The 17,665-nt window shown below is 41.3% G+C and overlaps 1 protein-coding gene across 2 annotated transcripts in view; it reads right to left on the bottom strand.

Moving 5' to 3' along the window:
• ctnna2 (catenin (cadherin-associated protein), alpha 2) overlaps positions 1-17,665 on the bottom strand; it is a 1,293,121-nt gene that overhangs the window by 368,269 nt on the left and 907,187 nt on the right. The window contains exon 1 of one of the 2 annotated variants that reach the window (XM_087995450.1): positions 1,072-1,110. The exons of the other annotated variant lie outside the window; for it this stretch is intronic. Within the exon in view, the coding sequence (XP_087851576.1) occupies positions 1,072-1,092 (21 nt within the window). The 5' untranslated portion in view covers positions 1,093-1,110. Of the gene's footprint in view, positions 1-1,071; positions 1,111-17,665 lie in introns of those variants that run through there. 2 annotated transcript variants of the gene reach the window in all.

Here is a 17,665-nt window from a genome sequence, read left to right as displayed (position 1 = left end):
TGATGGGATTTGAACCTGGGTCTCTGGGTTAACAGTCCAGCAGAAATACCATTAGGCCATCACCTCCCCTTTTAATGCAGCAAGGAAGAGAGATGAAGCAAGGAAGAGAGGAATAAACAGAAACAAAAATTCCATCAGCAGAAATTCCTTTATGGTTTTGCCACCCATGGTTAAACTGAGGTAGGAGAACATCCAACATTACCAGCAGAATGTTGGAGCTGGAGACTTGCATTCTGAGGAGCTGAAGAAATTGCCAAGGACAAAAAAAAGGATGGGAATTCCCATGATTACAATGAGAGTTAGGGATAGAAGCAGGTGATGCTATGCAGGTGATAACAAGTGGCCAGGAGAATGTAAGGCTTTAAACTGGGTGAGAATTTGGGAGTCATACATTTAATAAATGTTGCTTCAGATATTCAATTGAGATACTCAAGCTGGAGTTGGTTGGATTTCACCATCTCATCAAGTAATGAATCAATTAGCTTTGAACTGTTATCAATAAATTGATTCTGTCTTGTGAACATAAAGATGTTCAGCAATTATTTGATGGTGGGAGGGGGAGAGAAAGTAAACATTCTGTAGTCTGAGATCTCTACGTTATTTTGTATTGCGCCAACAAGCTCATTTTAATATATTAATAATCGATGCATTTACAAATTGCATTTTTCAAAAAGTATAAAATGGGAGGGAATTTGGTACTCATGAGGAGGGAATGACATTCTGACCCACTGTATGTCCAATATACAGTAAAGCTCCAAGCAGGTTACTTCTGTGCACTCCCAGGTAGCACAGCAGGTATTGTGTACTGAGGGCAAGAGGTTTGTATCATGATTATTAATTCAAAAATAAAAGCCCCAAATGCTGCAGAACACTCATTCAGACCTGGAAGCATCTGTTCACAGTTCATGGTCTGTTATTTTTTTAGACAGTAACACAGAAAACACATTGTACAAAATTTTGCAGTAAAAATATCACATTGGCCCGGACAGCTGGGCATGTTCGTGCTCATTTACATCACTCCGTGACTCCAGGCTCCATGATTTCCTCACTTGGCCAAGAAACATTCCTCACCTTGAGATAAACAGTCTTCATTTCAAGAAAACAACTGATTAATTTCTGATGTTTTCTCATGAGTATCTCACTGGGACATCTTTGATCCTTTCTCTGTATATATATTTTTCTCTCATAAATCTACATAGATCCCAGGACTTGCTTGACAGATCTGTACGGTGTTTTTGCTACTCAATTCACACTTCTCTGTTCACTGACTGAAGTGCTGGTGGAGGCGATGTGCCAACTGGTTTATCATGTGCAAATCACGTTTTGTTGCCTCTTTTGTCTTAGTGCCTTGTTGATATGGCAGCTGATCAGGAAAACAGTGCTGGCAGCAAAACAGCAGGGAAGTTTACTTCCCAACCTGTGTATGAAAACTGTTAGATGAATTTCTGGAGCAGGGACAGGATTTGAGGAGGTGCAGTAATATGACTCATGAATGTTTTATCAAGCCAAACCCAATGTCTTATTCAAAGGCTATATTCTCAGGAACACACACTGTGAAATCAAGGACATGGGTCTGGATCTGGAGTGTATTCAGATTGAATATGTACACCCCAATGGATGTGTTTTGGGTTGGGTGGACAGGTAACATAATCTGGGTGGCTAACCCATAAATCTTTCACCAACCCCTGAACTCCCCCCATAATACAGAAGGTTAGTAGACACTGGAATCTGCAAACTGCTATCGTAAACACCCAGAAGGGAAAGAAAAATCCAAACTTGCAAATGAGACATACTGATTTAACTGACTATGTATAGTTCATAATAAAGGTGCTGCCATATCCAGCACATTCAATTTGAAGCATTATTGTGTTCTTCTTTACTGGTTTTCCCTCTGGGTAAATAAAGATCAATTGAGCTGGGTAATAGCTCAGTTCATCTTGATACAGTTGGCATGAGCAGGCCTGCCAAATGGCACTCCTATCCTTTCACAGAAGTTTTTAAAATGCCATAGAGACAGGATGAGCACAATCTTCATGGGATGCTCTTTAGAGGCAGCCTCTGAAGTAAAACACTCCTGGATGTCCTCCCCCCACCTGCTCTGTAAAACCCACCGTGGACAAAACCCCCTCCCCACTTCCGAAACAAGCATTCAAAACCCTCTGTGACTCAACAACTCTGTCTAGTGTACTCCAGGATCCATTGGACCTGTTCGTTGGGGCCAGATTGTAGCACCATTAGTGAGCTCATGGCATTTTTAGTACTGCTGGAGTTGCCAATTGATAAAATTGGCAAGATAGTCCCAAGGACATGACCTCTTTCCTATTAAGGAGGTCGGGTGGACGGGTTAGGTTTTGCAATTTGTCAATTTAGACTTCCCACAACACCTTATTACTGCTGACAGGGTTTCCAGTTCACAAGTCAGCTTTCAGCCAATGTTCATTCCAATAATGTTCTAACACAATCTATCTTCAATGTTCAAAGTAAAACAATATAAAACTTTGACAGTTTTCTAATTTCCAAGTGATGTGCAAACCCTCTGAGACTGTAACAGCCCACATATAACTATTATACACGTTTCAAGCATGCATATGAGTGTGTGTTCTAGATTCCCAAGCCAAAGGACAAAATTTCTCAGCCCTCACCCTGTCAAACTACTTTTTAAAAAGTGTTTCAATTGGATCACCCTTCATCCTTCTATGCTCCATGAAGTATAGCCCTAAATACAATTCCTTCATCTCGGGAATAGCTAGAATAATCCCCAGATTTCAGTTACCCATTGTCTTAAAAACACCATGGACAAGCCTTTAAAAAAAATCCCTTGGAAATATTACTATTCAAATTAGAATATCTGGTCCAATGCTCATTTGATGTCTACGGACCTTGATTTGTTGGCAAATTGGCAGTAGCATGAGTGTACATAGTAGCAGCAATGGCACCAAAAATCATTTAATATCCTGAGGAAAGTTATGGTCTCATTTGGTCTCACATTGCATACCTTTCCTGATAACACATCTACCAAATAAACCAGTTCAATGGTAATATAGCACTCATCTTCAGAGCTTACCATAATCATCACCTTAATCCTTCTCGACCTATCACTTTTGGTTCATTGGAACACTTTACCCTTCATCACTCACTTGCTTCTCCTTCAAAACCTCCATGCTGACATGCTTCATTCACTGTCCTCTCTTTACCCACTTCAATCAGGCTCTGTGACAACTCCCTAATGAACCATGATAATTCCAAGCCATACCTAGCTTTTACTGGTACCTGTTTCCTCTGCCATCCCATAGTCTTTCAATCATAGAAACGCATGTAACTCCTCTTCCAAATCAGAGCCAAACTTAATCTCATTTGAAGTCTCATCACCTTTCTGGTTTCAGTTAGGTCTCCCTTTCCTTATAGCCTTCCATAAGTCCCTTCATATGGAACAGCTCTGTATTTCCAAGTCAGGTTGATGAGTGACTGGAGGGGAACTTGCAGGTAGCGATGCTCTGATGTATCTGCTACCCTTTTCCTTCTGGATGGAAGTGGTTAAAAGTTTGAAATGTGTTGTCTAAGGATCTTTGGTGAATTTCCACCGTACATTTTGTAGATAGCACACACTGCTTCTGCTGAGCATCGGTGGTGGAGGTCGTGGATGTTTGTGGATCTGATGTTGTTCAAGCTGGTGGCTTTGTTTTGAATGATCTTGACCTTCTTGAGTGTTGTTGGAGCTGCACATATCAAGGCAAGTGAAAAGTATTCCAACACACACTTAACTTGCCCCTTGTAAGTGGTGGACAGGCTTTGGAGAGTCAGGAGGTGAGCTACTGTTTGCAATATTCCTAGCCTCTGACCTGCTCTTGTAGCTACTGTATTTATGTAACAAGTCCAGTTGAGTTTCTGGTCAATGGCAATCCCAAGAGTGTTAATAGTGGGGGATTCAATGATGGTAACAACATTGAATGTCAAAGGTGGTGGTTAGGTATTTCTTATTGGAGATGGTCATAACCTGGCATTTGTGTGGTGCAGATATTGTTTGCCATTTGTTATCAACCCAAGTCTGGGTATTGTCCAGATTAGATTGTTTCTAATCTGGTGGTTAAATTGTCTCTTACTGGCGATGAGCACAGCCTGGCATTTGCGTGGAGTACATGTTACTAGCTTTATTGTCCAGATTTTGTTTGCGTTTAAACATGGACTGCTTCAGTATCTGAAGAGCCGTGAATGCTACTGAAGATTGAGCCATCATTGGTGAACATTCCCACTTCTGGCGTTATGATAGAGGGACAGTCATTAATGAAGCAACTGAGGATGGTTGGGCCTAGGACGCATCCCTGAGAAACCTCTGCAGAGATATCTTGGAGCTGTGATGACTGACCCCTTACAATGACAACCATCTTCCTATGTGCCCTGTATGACTCCAACCAGAAGAGAGTGTGCCTCCTGATTCTTATTGATTCCAGTTTTACTAGGGCTCCTTGATGTCAAGGGCTGTCACTCTCACACCACCGCTGGAATTCAGTGCTTTTGTACTTGTTTGGACCATGGCTGTAATGAGGTCAGAAGCTGAGTAGACCTAGCAGAACCTAAGCTGGGCATCACCAAGCAGTTTATTGCTGAACAGGTATTGCTTGAAAGCACTGTTTATGACACCTTCCAACACATTACTGATGATTGAGAGGAGACTAATGAGGTGGTAATTGGCTGGGTTGGATTTGCCCTGCCTTTTATGTATAGGACAGATATACTTGGGACAATTTTCCACATTGTCGGATAGATGCCAGTGTTGGAACTATACTGGAGCAGCAAGTGTTAGAGCACAAGTCTTCAGTACTATTGCCAAATTTTATCAGGGCCCATAGCCTTTATTGTGTCCAGTGCTTCCAACCATTTCTTGACGTCACATGGAGTGAATCAAATTGGCTGAAGACTGGTATCTGTAATGCTAGGGACCACTTCAGGAAGCCAAGCTAGATCAGGTGAATTGGCCATGCTAAATTGCCCGTAGTGTTAGGTAAGGGGTAAATGTAGGGGTATGGGTGGGTTGCGCTTCGGCGGGTTGGTGTGGACTTGTTGGGCCGAAGGGCCTGTTTCCACACTGTAATGTAATGTAATCTAATCTAATCATTCACTTGGCATTTCTGACTGAAGATTGCTGCAAATGTTTCAGCCTTTTCTTTTGCACTAATGTGTTATACTGGCTCTTCCATCATTGAGGCTGAGTAGGTATATGGAACATCCCCTCCTCCAGTCAGTTGTTTCATTGCCCATCACCATTCATGCCTGGATTTGGGAGTACAACAACTGCAGAGCTTAGATCTGATCTGTTAATTTTGGGATCGCTGAACCCTGTCTATCACTTGCTGCTAATGCTGATTGACATGCAAATAGCCCTGTTTTGGTTGCAGTTTGCGCTGCTGCTGATGGCGTACAGTACCTCATGGATGCCAGTGTTGATTTACTAGATCTGTTCAAAGTCTCTCCCATTTGGCATGGTAATAGAGTCACATAACATGATAGATGGTACCCTCAACGTAAAGACAGGTACTGTACAGTGGTCACTCTCACCGATATTGTTATGGACAAATGCATGTGCAGCCAGAAAATTGGTAAGGTTGGAGTCAAGTGTGTTTTTCCCTCTTGTTGAGTTTTGCACTATCCTGCCAGTTATAGTCTGCCAACGTAAAAGTGTCTCATTTATTCCGATACTATTCCTCAATGCATGCAGATATATTGCTCTCCTTCTCAGGAGTTTATACAATAATCTCTCGTACCAAATATTGTTTGAAATTCCAAAATGAAAGTTCCTATGTCTCCACCCAAACATTTGCCACATTTTCAACAAATTTTTAAGTCTGTTATGAACAAAACCATTCTTAGAAATAAATAGACCAAAGGGTGCGCTCAAAATAATGTGATCAAACCATATCTGATATTGCAGAGGTGAAATTTTAGCCTTCTCATTTCTTCTTTGGCACAGCATCACATTCGCATAATTCATCAAGGTCTGGATAACGAAGCAATTTTGCTTCTCTTCAACTCTCTGCAAAACCTGTCATTACTGAATAATATATCACATGTTTAAGGCTTGCAAATTCTCTGCACACTACATCTCTTAGTTGGCATGTCATCTCATTCACGCTACAGTGACTTGTCATTTAATTTAAGGGTTTGTACAGCTAATATTTTTCCATGGTAAATCCTGTGATGCAAATACAGGCCAGCTTCTTTCACTGCAACGGCATTTCAGCTGCATTAACATCTATAACTGTATAAAACTAATACTAAATCAAGCTTCATCATCAGAACTGTTTAATTTTCTATACACATTTAACAGAATTGTAAAATAAACAAAAAAATGCAAACTGCAAAGCCATCTTAAGAAAGTGATGATATGCCACACTTGTTTATTTACTTTAATTTTCTTCTACTAAAGTTTTAAAGCTGCACGATATGTTTTTTCAACTTCCCTTTATCTGTCTTGCCTTTGTCATCTGCAAGATATTCCTTTTCTGTGCATTTTTTTCCCAGTCATAGTGTAATCACTTCAATATCATGTTCATTTTAAGTTCCAAATTTAACCACTCTTCACATCTTGCCTTCTGTTAGACTCTTTCTTAGTTTTGAATGAAAGACTTTGGATTATTTTCTACTTCAACCTGATTTCCCTCAACTATAACAATCCACTGGATTTTGTTACCTAAGGATTCTGTCCAGATTTACTTCATGTATTTTCCCGTAAATTTTAGCTCCAGTGTTGTCCTTAATTATTCGACAATGCCCTTCACCAACACTTCTCCATTTTCAGCTAGCATATTTTCATCTAAACTAAGATGGTGAGACAATCCGTGCTATTGACCCATTTTGCAATGTCAATAGGAGCCATGGATTGCCATGGAGGAATATATTTCTCTGATGATTCTACAGGCACAAAGGACTTTGACCTTGAAGTGTTTGGCTATCATGGAGGGTGGTGGAAGCAGACTAAATACTAACATTCGGAAGATAATTAAATTCTTCAAGGGAGGAAGAACAGTGCAACCTGGAAATGCAGGGGCATGGAATGAGTGACATAGCTTCAGCAAAGAAGTAGGAAAAACACAACAAACAATCAGCTGGATTGTATCTTTTCTTAATTGTTCTATGCAATAGAAAAGCATTCAAATGTAGTCATTGAAGAATACCAGCCTTGACTGAAATTTAAATGTTTTGAAATGCTCCACAGGAAGATTTATGCTTTCCTTGAGATTGCTGAACAGTAAGTGACCAAGACAATACCTAATGGTGCTATACGGAAAAGTAAAGTATTCCCCCATTTTAGACGGTAAGGTCCTGATATGGCTACAATGAAGATGAAAGATTATTCAGAATCAAAATCCATGTGTAAATCACTGTAGGCAGACTTTTGCTCTTTCCACATTACCAGAATAGCATGTCTAATACTTATTGAAGTCACAAATGACTTTCTATGGAATTGAGACTAAGGTTAACCTTCCCTCATTGTATTCCTTGACTTAATTGAAGCCCTTGACAAATTGACCACACCATTTTCCTCCAATGCTGCTCCATGGGTTGTCTGGGTAGGTGCTAGTACTGTTCTTGTCAATCTAATCATAGGTCATCACTTGCTTTTTATTCATTCTTATGATATGGACATTAATAGCGATGCCAGCAAATGTCCCATGCTTAATTTCCATTGAGGAGATGGTGCTGAGCCATTCTCTTGAACTACTGTGGAGGGTAGTTAAACCTACACCAATGTCAGAGAGGGACTTTGAAAATAATGGTACAATGATAGTTGTAGTTGAACAATGATATAGTTGAAGTTAGGATGGTGTATGGCTTAGCTGAAAATGTGTTGCTGGAAAAGTGCAGCAGGTCAGGCAGCACTCAGGGAACAGGAGAATCGACGTTTCGGGCATAAGCCCTTCTTCAGGAATTCCTGAAGAAGGGCTTATGCCCGAAACGTCGATTCTCCTGTTCCCTGGATGCTGCCTGACCTGCTGCGCTTTTCCAGCAACACATTTTCAGCTCTGATCTCCAGCATCTGCAGACCTCATTTTCTCCTGGTGTATGGCTTAGTCAGAAACATGGTGGGGTGTTCTCATGGATTTAGAAGGAGCTAACTAAGGAGCCTCAGCGAGTTGTTGTAATGCAATTTGTAGGTGATAAACACATCTGCCACGACGCTAAAGTGGTACAGGAACTGAATGCTGAAGCTGCCAGATGGGGTGCCAATTAAGTGAGCCACTTTGTTATGGACAGTGTCAAATTTATTAACGATTGCTTCTGATATAATCATCCAGAGAAGTAGAAAGTACTGCAATGCACTCCTGATTTGTATCTGGTCCATGGTGCACAGGCTTTGGTGAATAAAGTTATTCATCAGAGCAAATCTCATTTGCTTTTGTAGCCACAGCAAATATATGGTTGATCTAGTACCACATAGATGCTAAATGTTATGGAAAATAAACCACAAAAAGCAGGACAAATCCTATGCAGTCATCCGATGCCTCATTAATCCAGTTGCAATCATCAGCAATGCAATGGAAGTGATATAACTCCAGAGGTACAGTATCTCATCACCAACTGATCCATCCTCTCCGTCAAGTGTTGAATATACTTTGGAATCTGAGATGGACACAGCGGATGTCACCACCTAGACCCCCATTTTACCTGAAGAGGAGAACAAATTTCTTCCGAGATTCTCTGGGTACAAGAGGCAAGCTACTGTGCATCACACGCCATCTGAATCGGAGGCAGAATTTGAGGAACCTGACCAGGTGTTGAAAGGCCCAGGAGGAGCTACAAAAAAACGGAAGCTGCGTGTATACTCGGACTCAGAGGGAGAGGGATGTGGCGATTGAAATGTGGTCAGCCAAGTTGACCTCATAGAATATGAGTTCCCTGATTGGACCAGATTAACAACCCCAATCAGGAGCACTGGTTGTCAAATTTAAACAGGAATGTCAGAGTTCTGTTTACTCTGAAAGCTGCCTCTGAGGAAACTGTATCAGTGTCAAGGACTCTCCATTGTAAATAAAGGGTGACTTGTTGACGGGATACCAGCCTCTGTGGAATTATTTCAGTCCCAGCACTGGTCCCTGCAGAGCCCCTCTGATCAAGGTCTTTACTCCTGTACTGAAACCTTCTTGCAATGATGGACATGTACCATTTGCTTTCCTCACCTCTTGCTGCACCTGCATGCTTGTTATTTGTTGCTGTACAAGGACACCCAGGTCCCTTTAGATATGAGTATTCCCAAATCTATCACCATTTAAATAATACTCTGTCTTTCTGTTTTTCCTCCTGAAGTGGTCAACTTCACAAGTATATTTGATTTAAGACACCTGAATTATTGATGATATATTGTGAATAGCTGGGTACTAAGATGTGACCCTTGGTATCCCTCTTATCACTGTCTTTAACTCCAAAAAATCCATTTATTCTAAGTCACAAAAACAGAAATTGATGGCAGAACTCAGCAGGTTTGGTAGTATCTGTGGGGAGACAGCAGTTAACGTTGTCTGATGAACACTCACCAGACTCTGGCCAAATAGTAGAGCAACGTGGCAGCAGTGATCATGATTTAGTTAAACTTAGTGAGGCCAGGAGGAAGAGTAAAGATCGACCAAGATTAAAAGTATTAAATTATGGAGAGGTTAATTTTCTAAGGTAAGATTTATTTATTTTCTATTCTCTTATGAGGTGTAGGCATCACTGGTTGAAGCTTGAAAAGGTGGCAGTGGATTGCCCTCTTGAATCACTGCAGTCCATTTGACACCTACAGTGCTTTTAGGGAAGGACTTCTATGATTTTGAGCTCGCAACACTTACAGAATGGTTTTCTATTTTAAAGTCAGGATGGTGAGTAGCTTGGAGAGGAACTTGCATGCAATGATAGTTACATGTATCTGCTGCCCTTATCAGTCTAGGTGGTGGTGACAGCTTTTGAAAGGTGCTGCCTAAAGAGTCATGGCAAGTTGTTTCAGTGCATCTTGGACACGTTAGACACTGTTGTTACTTTATGTTGGTGGTGGAGGGCAGCTTTGTCTTGGATGATATTGATATTGAGCTTCTTCGGTGTTGTTGGAACTGTGCTGCTTGATAGCACTGTTGATGATCTAAAAATGGACTGAAGTTAATTCATTGTCAAAGCAGTGAAAGGAATTCAAGGAGGAGATAAAGAGGGATTAGTTTCATTTGGCATCATGTTTGCACAACACTGTGGGCCGAAGACCTGTTCCTGTGCTATACAGTTCTATATTCTATGTTCTATAACAATAATGTTTCCATATATAACATTCATACCCCCTAAATGTTAAAGAACAAACAGTGTAAGGTAAAACCAAAAAAAAAATCTTACATCATATACCAAGAGCCTAAGACCACGGAAAGCCTACAGTAGAACATAAAACACAGTGGCAAATTTTTTTAAAAAAAGCAAATGCAAAAGCAAAGAGAAATCATGAAAAGTACTGATGAGCAGAGTCACTGTTTAAAAATAAGGGCCGCCCATTTAAGATAGATGACAAGAATTATTTTCTCATGAGTCATAGGTCTTTAGAATTCCTCTGGAAAAGCGGTGGAAGCCTTCAGATGTTTTTAAGGCAGAGGTAGAGAAATTCTTGATTAGTGATGGAGTGAAAGGTTATGGGAGGAATTTGGATTTGAGGTTAGAATCAACATGGACAGGGTTAAGGGTGTGAGTGGCAAGCTCCTGTTCCTAATTTATATGCTTGAATAAAATCACAGAAAGCCCAAAAGTGTATTCTAAATCCATAACAGCAGAGATAACTAAGGAAGGATTGGGGCCAATTAGAGGCCAAAACAAATGTGTGAGGTAGAAAATTTGGCCATTGTTCTGGCCTTCACGGCACTTGCAAATTTGGATATACAATTCCCTGTAACATTACCAAAGTCATTTATATATATGGCGAAAGGCTGCGGTTGAAACACAAATCTCTGGGGAGCATCAATTGCAGCTATGTTCCTGGTGGCAGAAATTATTTTTCTGTTCTTATACTGCTTCCATTGGAACACAGGGATTTCTGCCCCTGATTGGTATCCACTGGGCAAAACAGGATTAGGTCTAGTTGCAATGTCCGCTAGAAACAGAACCTGCTTCCATACACCTTGCAAGAATAACAGCTCAGTGGTGTCAGTGGGCATCAGGTATCAACCATGTGTAAGTAATAGGTATTGAGCAAATTCAAATCTCTTCCGAGCAGAATACATACAGTGGAACACAATACACGAAAGTGTAAGGTCACCCATTTTGGATCTGAGGAAGACAAATCGGAATATGCCCTTCATGATGAGAAATGCTTTTTAACTTGAACTAGGTAACAGAATTCAACAAGATTATCAATTAGCACCTCAGTTTCTAGTTCATTCCTCTGCATCTTGATCTGTGAGCTTGCCAAAATCAGATTTAAAAAATGCATCCCACTTTCTGTTGTTTTTGTTTATGAACCTGCTACCTTGTGTTTGTTTGTCAGGACTGAATGAGCCCACTAATCAGCAAAAGGAAATTCTAAGCTAATGAATATTGATAAGCAAACATTTTCTTATTTTCCTTTAGCTTCCTGTTAGCGTCTTCTTATAGATACAATTTCTTTCCTCTCACAATGTGTATTAATCCAAACAGCAGAACCTTAATAGCACTGTTGAAGTGAGCTGGAATATGCTTTTTGTAACAATGGAACCAAGTGTTATTATATAATACAAACAATTGTGTCAAAGAAACACTGCAGGAAGTAAGTACAAAAAGCAAAAGAAGCTACAAAATTGTTCACCTATTTCAGCATTGTATATTATTCACCTTGAACTACCTGTTGGCTGCAATGCTTGACTGTTTCTGCATTAGAAATTTTTTCTATGAATATTATAATCATGAAGTGTTCACTTCTCAAATACCCTTATAACCTCTCCAAATATGTATATTTTTCTTAAAATGCAGACTTTTCATTTGAGGTTGCCATAATGGCCATGATTCAGTGTAAGAGGATGCAAGCTGATGTGTTTCCTTGTCTATGTGTGTTTGCAGGCTGCCAAATGACATATTCCAATTAGAAACACAGCAGATGTGTCATCGAACTATTCCTAAAATATCTCTGCCCAGAATGAATTCATTTGTAACACCAGTAATTTGTGTTTCGCATTACATTGCACCTAGATGCCATCTCACTTCTTTTGTTATTTCTGAACCATGTCTCTAGGCTAGTGCATAATACAAGCAACTAACAGAGCTGGGCAGGTTTTTCTGAAGTGCGCAAATTGCTACTTTTGTCACTGAAGCATTCTGAAAAGAGCAGTAATGTCCTGTCACACTGAATCAATAACCTCAGAGCTCTGGAAATATTCTTCATATGTTTAATATATTTGCTCAATTTGTACCATTTTCTGAACAATGCTTCCTAAAGTGATTGCTTTGTTCAGTGATAGCCTGTCACCTGTGGGTCAGAAGGTTATGAGTTAGAACCAGTTCATTACTTGAACACAAAATTGAGGATGACATTCAGTCCATTACTGAGCTGCATTGCTGAAGATATTCTCCCTCATATTAGACATTAAATCAAGGTTCGTCTGCCCTCTGAGGAGAACATAAAATAAAAACCCTGGGCACTATTACAAAGAACAGTTGGTTTTCTGCTTCATATGCATCCCTCAATCAGCATCCCTGAAACAAGTTATCTGGTCAATGACAGATAACTTGGTCAATGGGAACTTGCTGTGAACATATGGACTGCCACACTTTCTATTTGATAACAGTGACTGGAATTCTAAAGGAGTTTGTTTGTTGCAAATCATTGTGGATAACCTAAGATCAGGAATCCATGGCTATCAGGAACCTTTCGTAAGTGTAATAACCAATATTCTACACATGTGGATGCATCAGATGAAGTGAAGGCCTCATTCTATTGCCACTAGGACCTTATCCATGGCAGGGTAGATCAGTATGTCTGAATTCTTGCTTCAAAGTTGGTGCACAGATTTAAGATCCCACTCTCTAAATCTGACCCTGAAAAATTTGGCCAGGACGATCAAATTATTTTTTGAAGTGGCACAATTCTCTTCAGAGGTTCACCAAGTAATTCCAGAATAAGAGCAGAGGTTGCTAGTTGCAAAAATGTGCTATACATGAGGCAACAGTCCCACTAAAAAAGTCCCTATAGACCTCATCCCTTAAACTCCTCCATCTGAACACATTCATCTGAGGCTCATTCATCAAAACATATACCTTACCAATTCTTCTCATTGCCAATCTGTGTTCTCCACCTACCGCCATCACCCTTCAGAGTCAATAAGTCAACTTAGTTCTGGATGTAGGTAATGACATCACCAACCCAAGGAAATGCAAACATATAAACAGAAAGCAGGAAATACCTGCTTCGGTCAGAAGCTCACTGAAGACGTTACCTAGGAGGGTGACAAAACATTTGAAAATGAACGTTCCAGCTCAGCCAGCAAACCTACATCCAGAACCTCAAGCTGAGCTACAAATCTTCTCAAAACTTGCTCAGTCAACTCAGTGCCAAGTTAGAAACTCCCCGTTAAACACCAGATGTTAAAATGCTTGACAGGGCCCAGTCAGAGACTTCTCTAATCAGAGTTTTATTTGGAGTTCATGTATAGCACAAACTCCAACTACTCTGATTACTTGCTCTCCATATTTCTATATACCAAGTGTTTGTAGGTGTGAGGGCAAAGAATAGTGTGGGAGGTGTTAAAATCTAGTAGGGTCTGGCAGGGATGCTAATGGTGACAGTTTAATTAATAGTTAATTGGGCCAGACCCTACTAGATTTTAACACCTCCCACACCATTCTTTGCCCTCACACCTAGCAAACACTTGGTATCCATCATGGTCAGATGTCAGGACTCATGCAAAGCTGAGACAAAACAAAATTCTAGAAAATCAAGTTTGAAACAACAGAGGGTCTAGAGGAGTATAAAAAGTGTGGGGGAGATCAAGAAAGAAATTAGTACAGTATAGAGGTGGGCAACATTTTGGAGAATTCTACAAGTATATGAGGTGGAAGAGGATAACCAGAAAACAGCAGGGCCTACTAGGGAACATGAGGTGGGAAATCTGTGCTTGATAATCTCTGACAATCTGTGGGTGGGCATTGGCAGAGTGTTAAAATGAGTACTTCACATCTGTCTTTACTCAAGAGAAGGAGAATGCAAGTGGAGAATTCAAGAAGATTGACTGTGAAGCTCTTGAACAGATTGAGGAGTTATTGGAAGATTTAGTGCATTTAAAAGTGGACAAATCCCCAGGTCTGGATGAGTTACATTGAGGCTGCTATGGGAGACAAGGGAGGAAATTACAGGGGCTCTTACTCAGATTTTTAAATTGTTTCTGGCCATAGGGCAGGAGCCAGAGTTCTGGAGGACAGCTAATGTGCTTTCACTTTACAAGAAAGGTAATAGAAATAAACCAGGGAACTATAGGCCAGTGAGTCTCATCAGTCATAGGGAAACTATTGGAGAATATAGTCAAGCAGAAAATTAGCCTCCATTTAGAGAGGCAAGGTTTGATCAGGACAATCAGCATGGTTTTGTCGAAGTATAGGTTGTGCCGTACAAATCTGGAGGAATTTTATGTTTGGATGAGGGTAGGGCAGTTGATGTAGTTTAATATGTTTTTTTCAGCAGGGCCTTTTGCAAGGTCCCATATGGCAGACTGCTCAAGAAGGTAAAATCTCATGGATCCAAAGTAACTTGACAAAATGAATCTAAAATTGACTTAATTTGGGAGACAGAGGATTGTTGTAGAATGCTGTTTGTCTTACTGAAGTCTGGTGTGCAATGGCATACCATAGGGATCAGTGCTGGGCTTCTTATTGTTTGTGATGTTAATGAATCAGAAATGATGTCGGTTAGAATATGGGAGAGATAAATAAGTTTCATAATGACACAAAGATTGGCTGTATGGTTTGATAGTGAGGAGGAAATGGTTACAAGAGGGTTACAAGAGGGTATAAACAGATTGGTCTGATGGGCAGATGGAACATAACCCTGATAAATGTGATGCATTTTGGAAAAAGGAACAAAACAAGTGCATATTCAATGAATGACAAGACACTGGGAAGCTCAGTTAAACAGAGGTATCTTGGAGTGTTTCTCTACAGATCTCTGAGGGAACAGGACAATTCAATGGGATAGTTATGAAGACATTTAGCGTGCTTATCTTTATTAGACATAGCAGAGATTATAAGAGCAGGGAGGTCACGTTGGAGCTATACAGGACTTTATTTAGGCCGCAGCTAGAGTGCTGGTCACAGTTGGGGTCTCTTTACTATAAGAAGGATGTAATTGCATTGGAGAGTCAATTAATAAGGGGTACAGGGAGATGGCAGGAAAACAGGGTTGAGAAACATATCAGCCATGATCAAATGGCGAAACAGACTATATGGGCTGAATGGCCTCATTCTGCTCCTATGTCTTATGATATAAAAGACATTCAGCAGGGTGTTGCCTGGGATTGAGCTACAAAGACAGACAAGATATGCTGGGGTTGTTCTCTTCAGAGCCAAGAAGGCTAAAGAAGGTTGTGATTGAGTTGTATACAAAGTTATGTTAGACATAGGTAGGGCAAACAGGGAGAAACCTTTCCTCTTAGTAGAGAGATCAATAATGAAGGGACACAGTTTTAAGGCAAAGTACGGAAAATTTAGAAAGGATTTAAGGAAAAATATCTTCAAAATTGACCCAGAGGGTGACTGATATCTCAAACTCACTACCTTTAAGAGTTACTTAGCTGAGCACTTGAAACATCATGTAGAGCACACATGGCTACAGGCCAAGGGGAAAATGGGATTAGAATAAATTGATGCTTGATTGCGACAAGCATGGATACATTGGGCTGAATGGCCTTTTCCATGCTGTAAACTCTATGGCTTTACGTGGCTAGTTGAGTTTGACGTGCCTTTTACAAAGTACCAAAGGAATATGCTGTTTGGTTCAATCAGCCAATCACTGAATGTATGCACTTTTTACTGATTGCAGGTTTGATTTCTTTCTCCAGCTTTATCATTACAGAGCTTCCACCAAACTGAAAAAGATTCAGGCAAACCGTATTGAAAAAAATTGCTATGAAAACTCTGTTCATAATTTGACTGCTGTGACAAATTCCAACACAGCAGCAGACAATTGTTAATATTTTAAAACAATTTGCAATATTCTAAATAAAATGATCCACAACAGTCCAGTTAAGTGTCAACTTGTTACTATTTCCAGTGTTGCAAATCTTTTAAAACATTACATTATCCAGATGCTGATCTGCTTCCTCAATGAAAATGAATTAGTTCTCATTTCATCAGTTCTCAAATCATAGGGAGGGGAAGTGTGTTTAGATTGCCCTCAATTTTCTAAGAAAAGTCAGCGGCCAGCCACCATGCTTAAAATAAGCCTGCATGTAGCTATAACACATTTCCAATCCCAACCTCACTATCAAAGTGGCATACAAGGGAGGCGCGGTAGTAGTTTGGTGCATCGACCTTTACACCGCAGAGGCTAAACGCCAGCTCACGGACACCTCCTCCTACTGCCCCCTTGACCATGACCCCACCTTCCACCACCAAACCATCATCTCCCAGATCATCCAAAACCTCATCACCTCAGGGGATCTCCCATCCACCGCCTCCAAACTCATAGTCCCACAACCCCGCATCGCCCGTTTCTACCTCCTGCCCAAAATCCACAAACCTGACTGCCCCGGCCGACCCATTGTCTCAGCTTGCTTCTGCCCCACCGAATTCATCTCTGCCTACCTCGACACAGTCCTGTCCCCCTTAGTCCAAGAACTCCCCACCTACATTCGGGACACCACCCAAGCCCTCCACCTCCTCCATGATTTTCGCTTCCCCGGTCCCCAACACCTTATCTTCACCATGGACATCCAGTCCCTGTACACCTCCATCCCCCATCACAAAGGACTCAAAGCCCTCCGCTTCTTCCTTTCCCGCCGTACCAACCAGTACCCTTCCACTGACACTCTCCTTCGACTGACTGAACTGGTCCTCACTCTAACAACTTCTCTTTCCAATCCTCCCATTTCCTCCAAACCAAAGGAGTAGCCATGGGCACCCGCATGGGCCCCAGCTATGCCTGCCTCTTCGTACGATATGTGGAACAGTCCATCTTCCGCAGCTACACTGGCCCCACCCCCCACCTTTTCCTCCGCTACATCGATGACTGTATCGGCGCTGCCCCGTGTTCCCACGAGGAGGTTGAAAAGTTAATCCACTTTACCAACACCTTCCACCCTGACCTCAAATTTACCTGGACTGTCTCAGACTCCTCCCTCCCCTTCCTAGACCTCTCCATTTCTATCTCGGGCGACCGAATCAACACGGACATTTACTATAAACTGACCGACTCCCACAGCTACCTAGACTACACTTCCTCCCACCCTGCCCCCTGTAAAAACACCATCCCATATTCCCAATTCCTTTGTCTCCACTGCATCTGCTCCCAGGAAGACCAGTTCCAATACAGTACAACCAGATGGCCTCCTTCTTCAAAGACCGCAATTTCCCCCAGGCGTGATCGCGATGCCCTCCACCGCATCTCCTCCACTTCCCACTCCTCCGCCCTGGAGCCCCGCCCCTCCAATCGCCACCAGGACAGAACCCCACTGGTCCTCACCTACCACCCCACCAACCTCCATAT

Source organism: Chiloscyllium plagiosum, unplaced genomic scaffold (assembly GCF_037043375.1).
Source record: "Chiloscyllium plagiosum isolate Xiang-an unplaced genomic scaffold, Cpla_swu_hap1 HiC_scaffold_1, whole genome shotgun sequence".
In the NCBI taxonomy this organism is placed as follows: domain Eukaryota; kingdom Metazoa; phylum Chordata; class Chondrichthyes; order Orectolobiformes; family Hemiscylliidae; genus Chiloscyllium; species Chiloscyllium plagiosum.
Note: the sequence above shows the minus strand (reverse complement) of the source record. Positions and strands in the feature narration are given on the sequence as shown.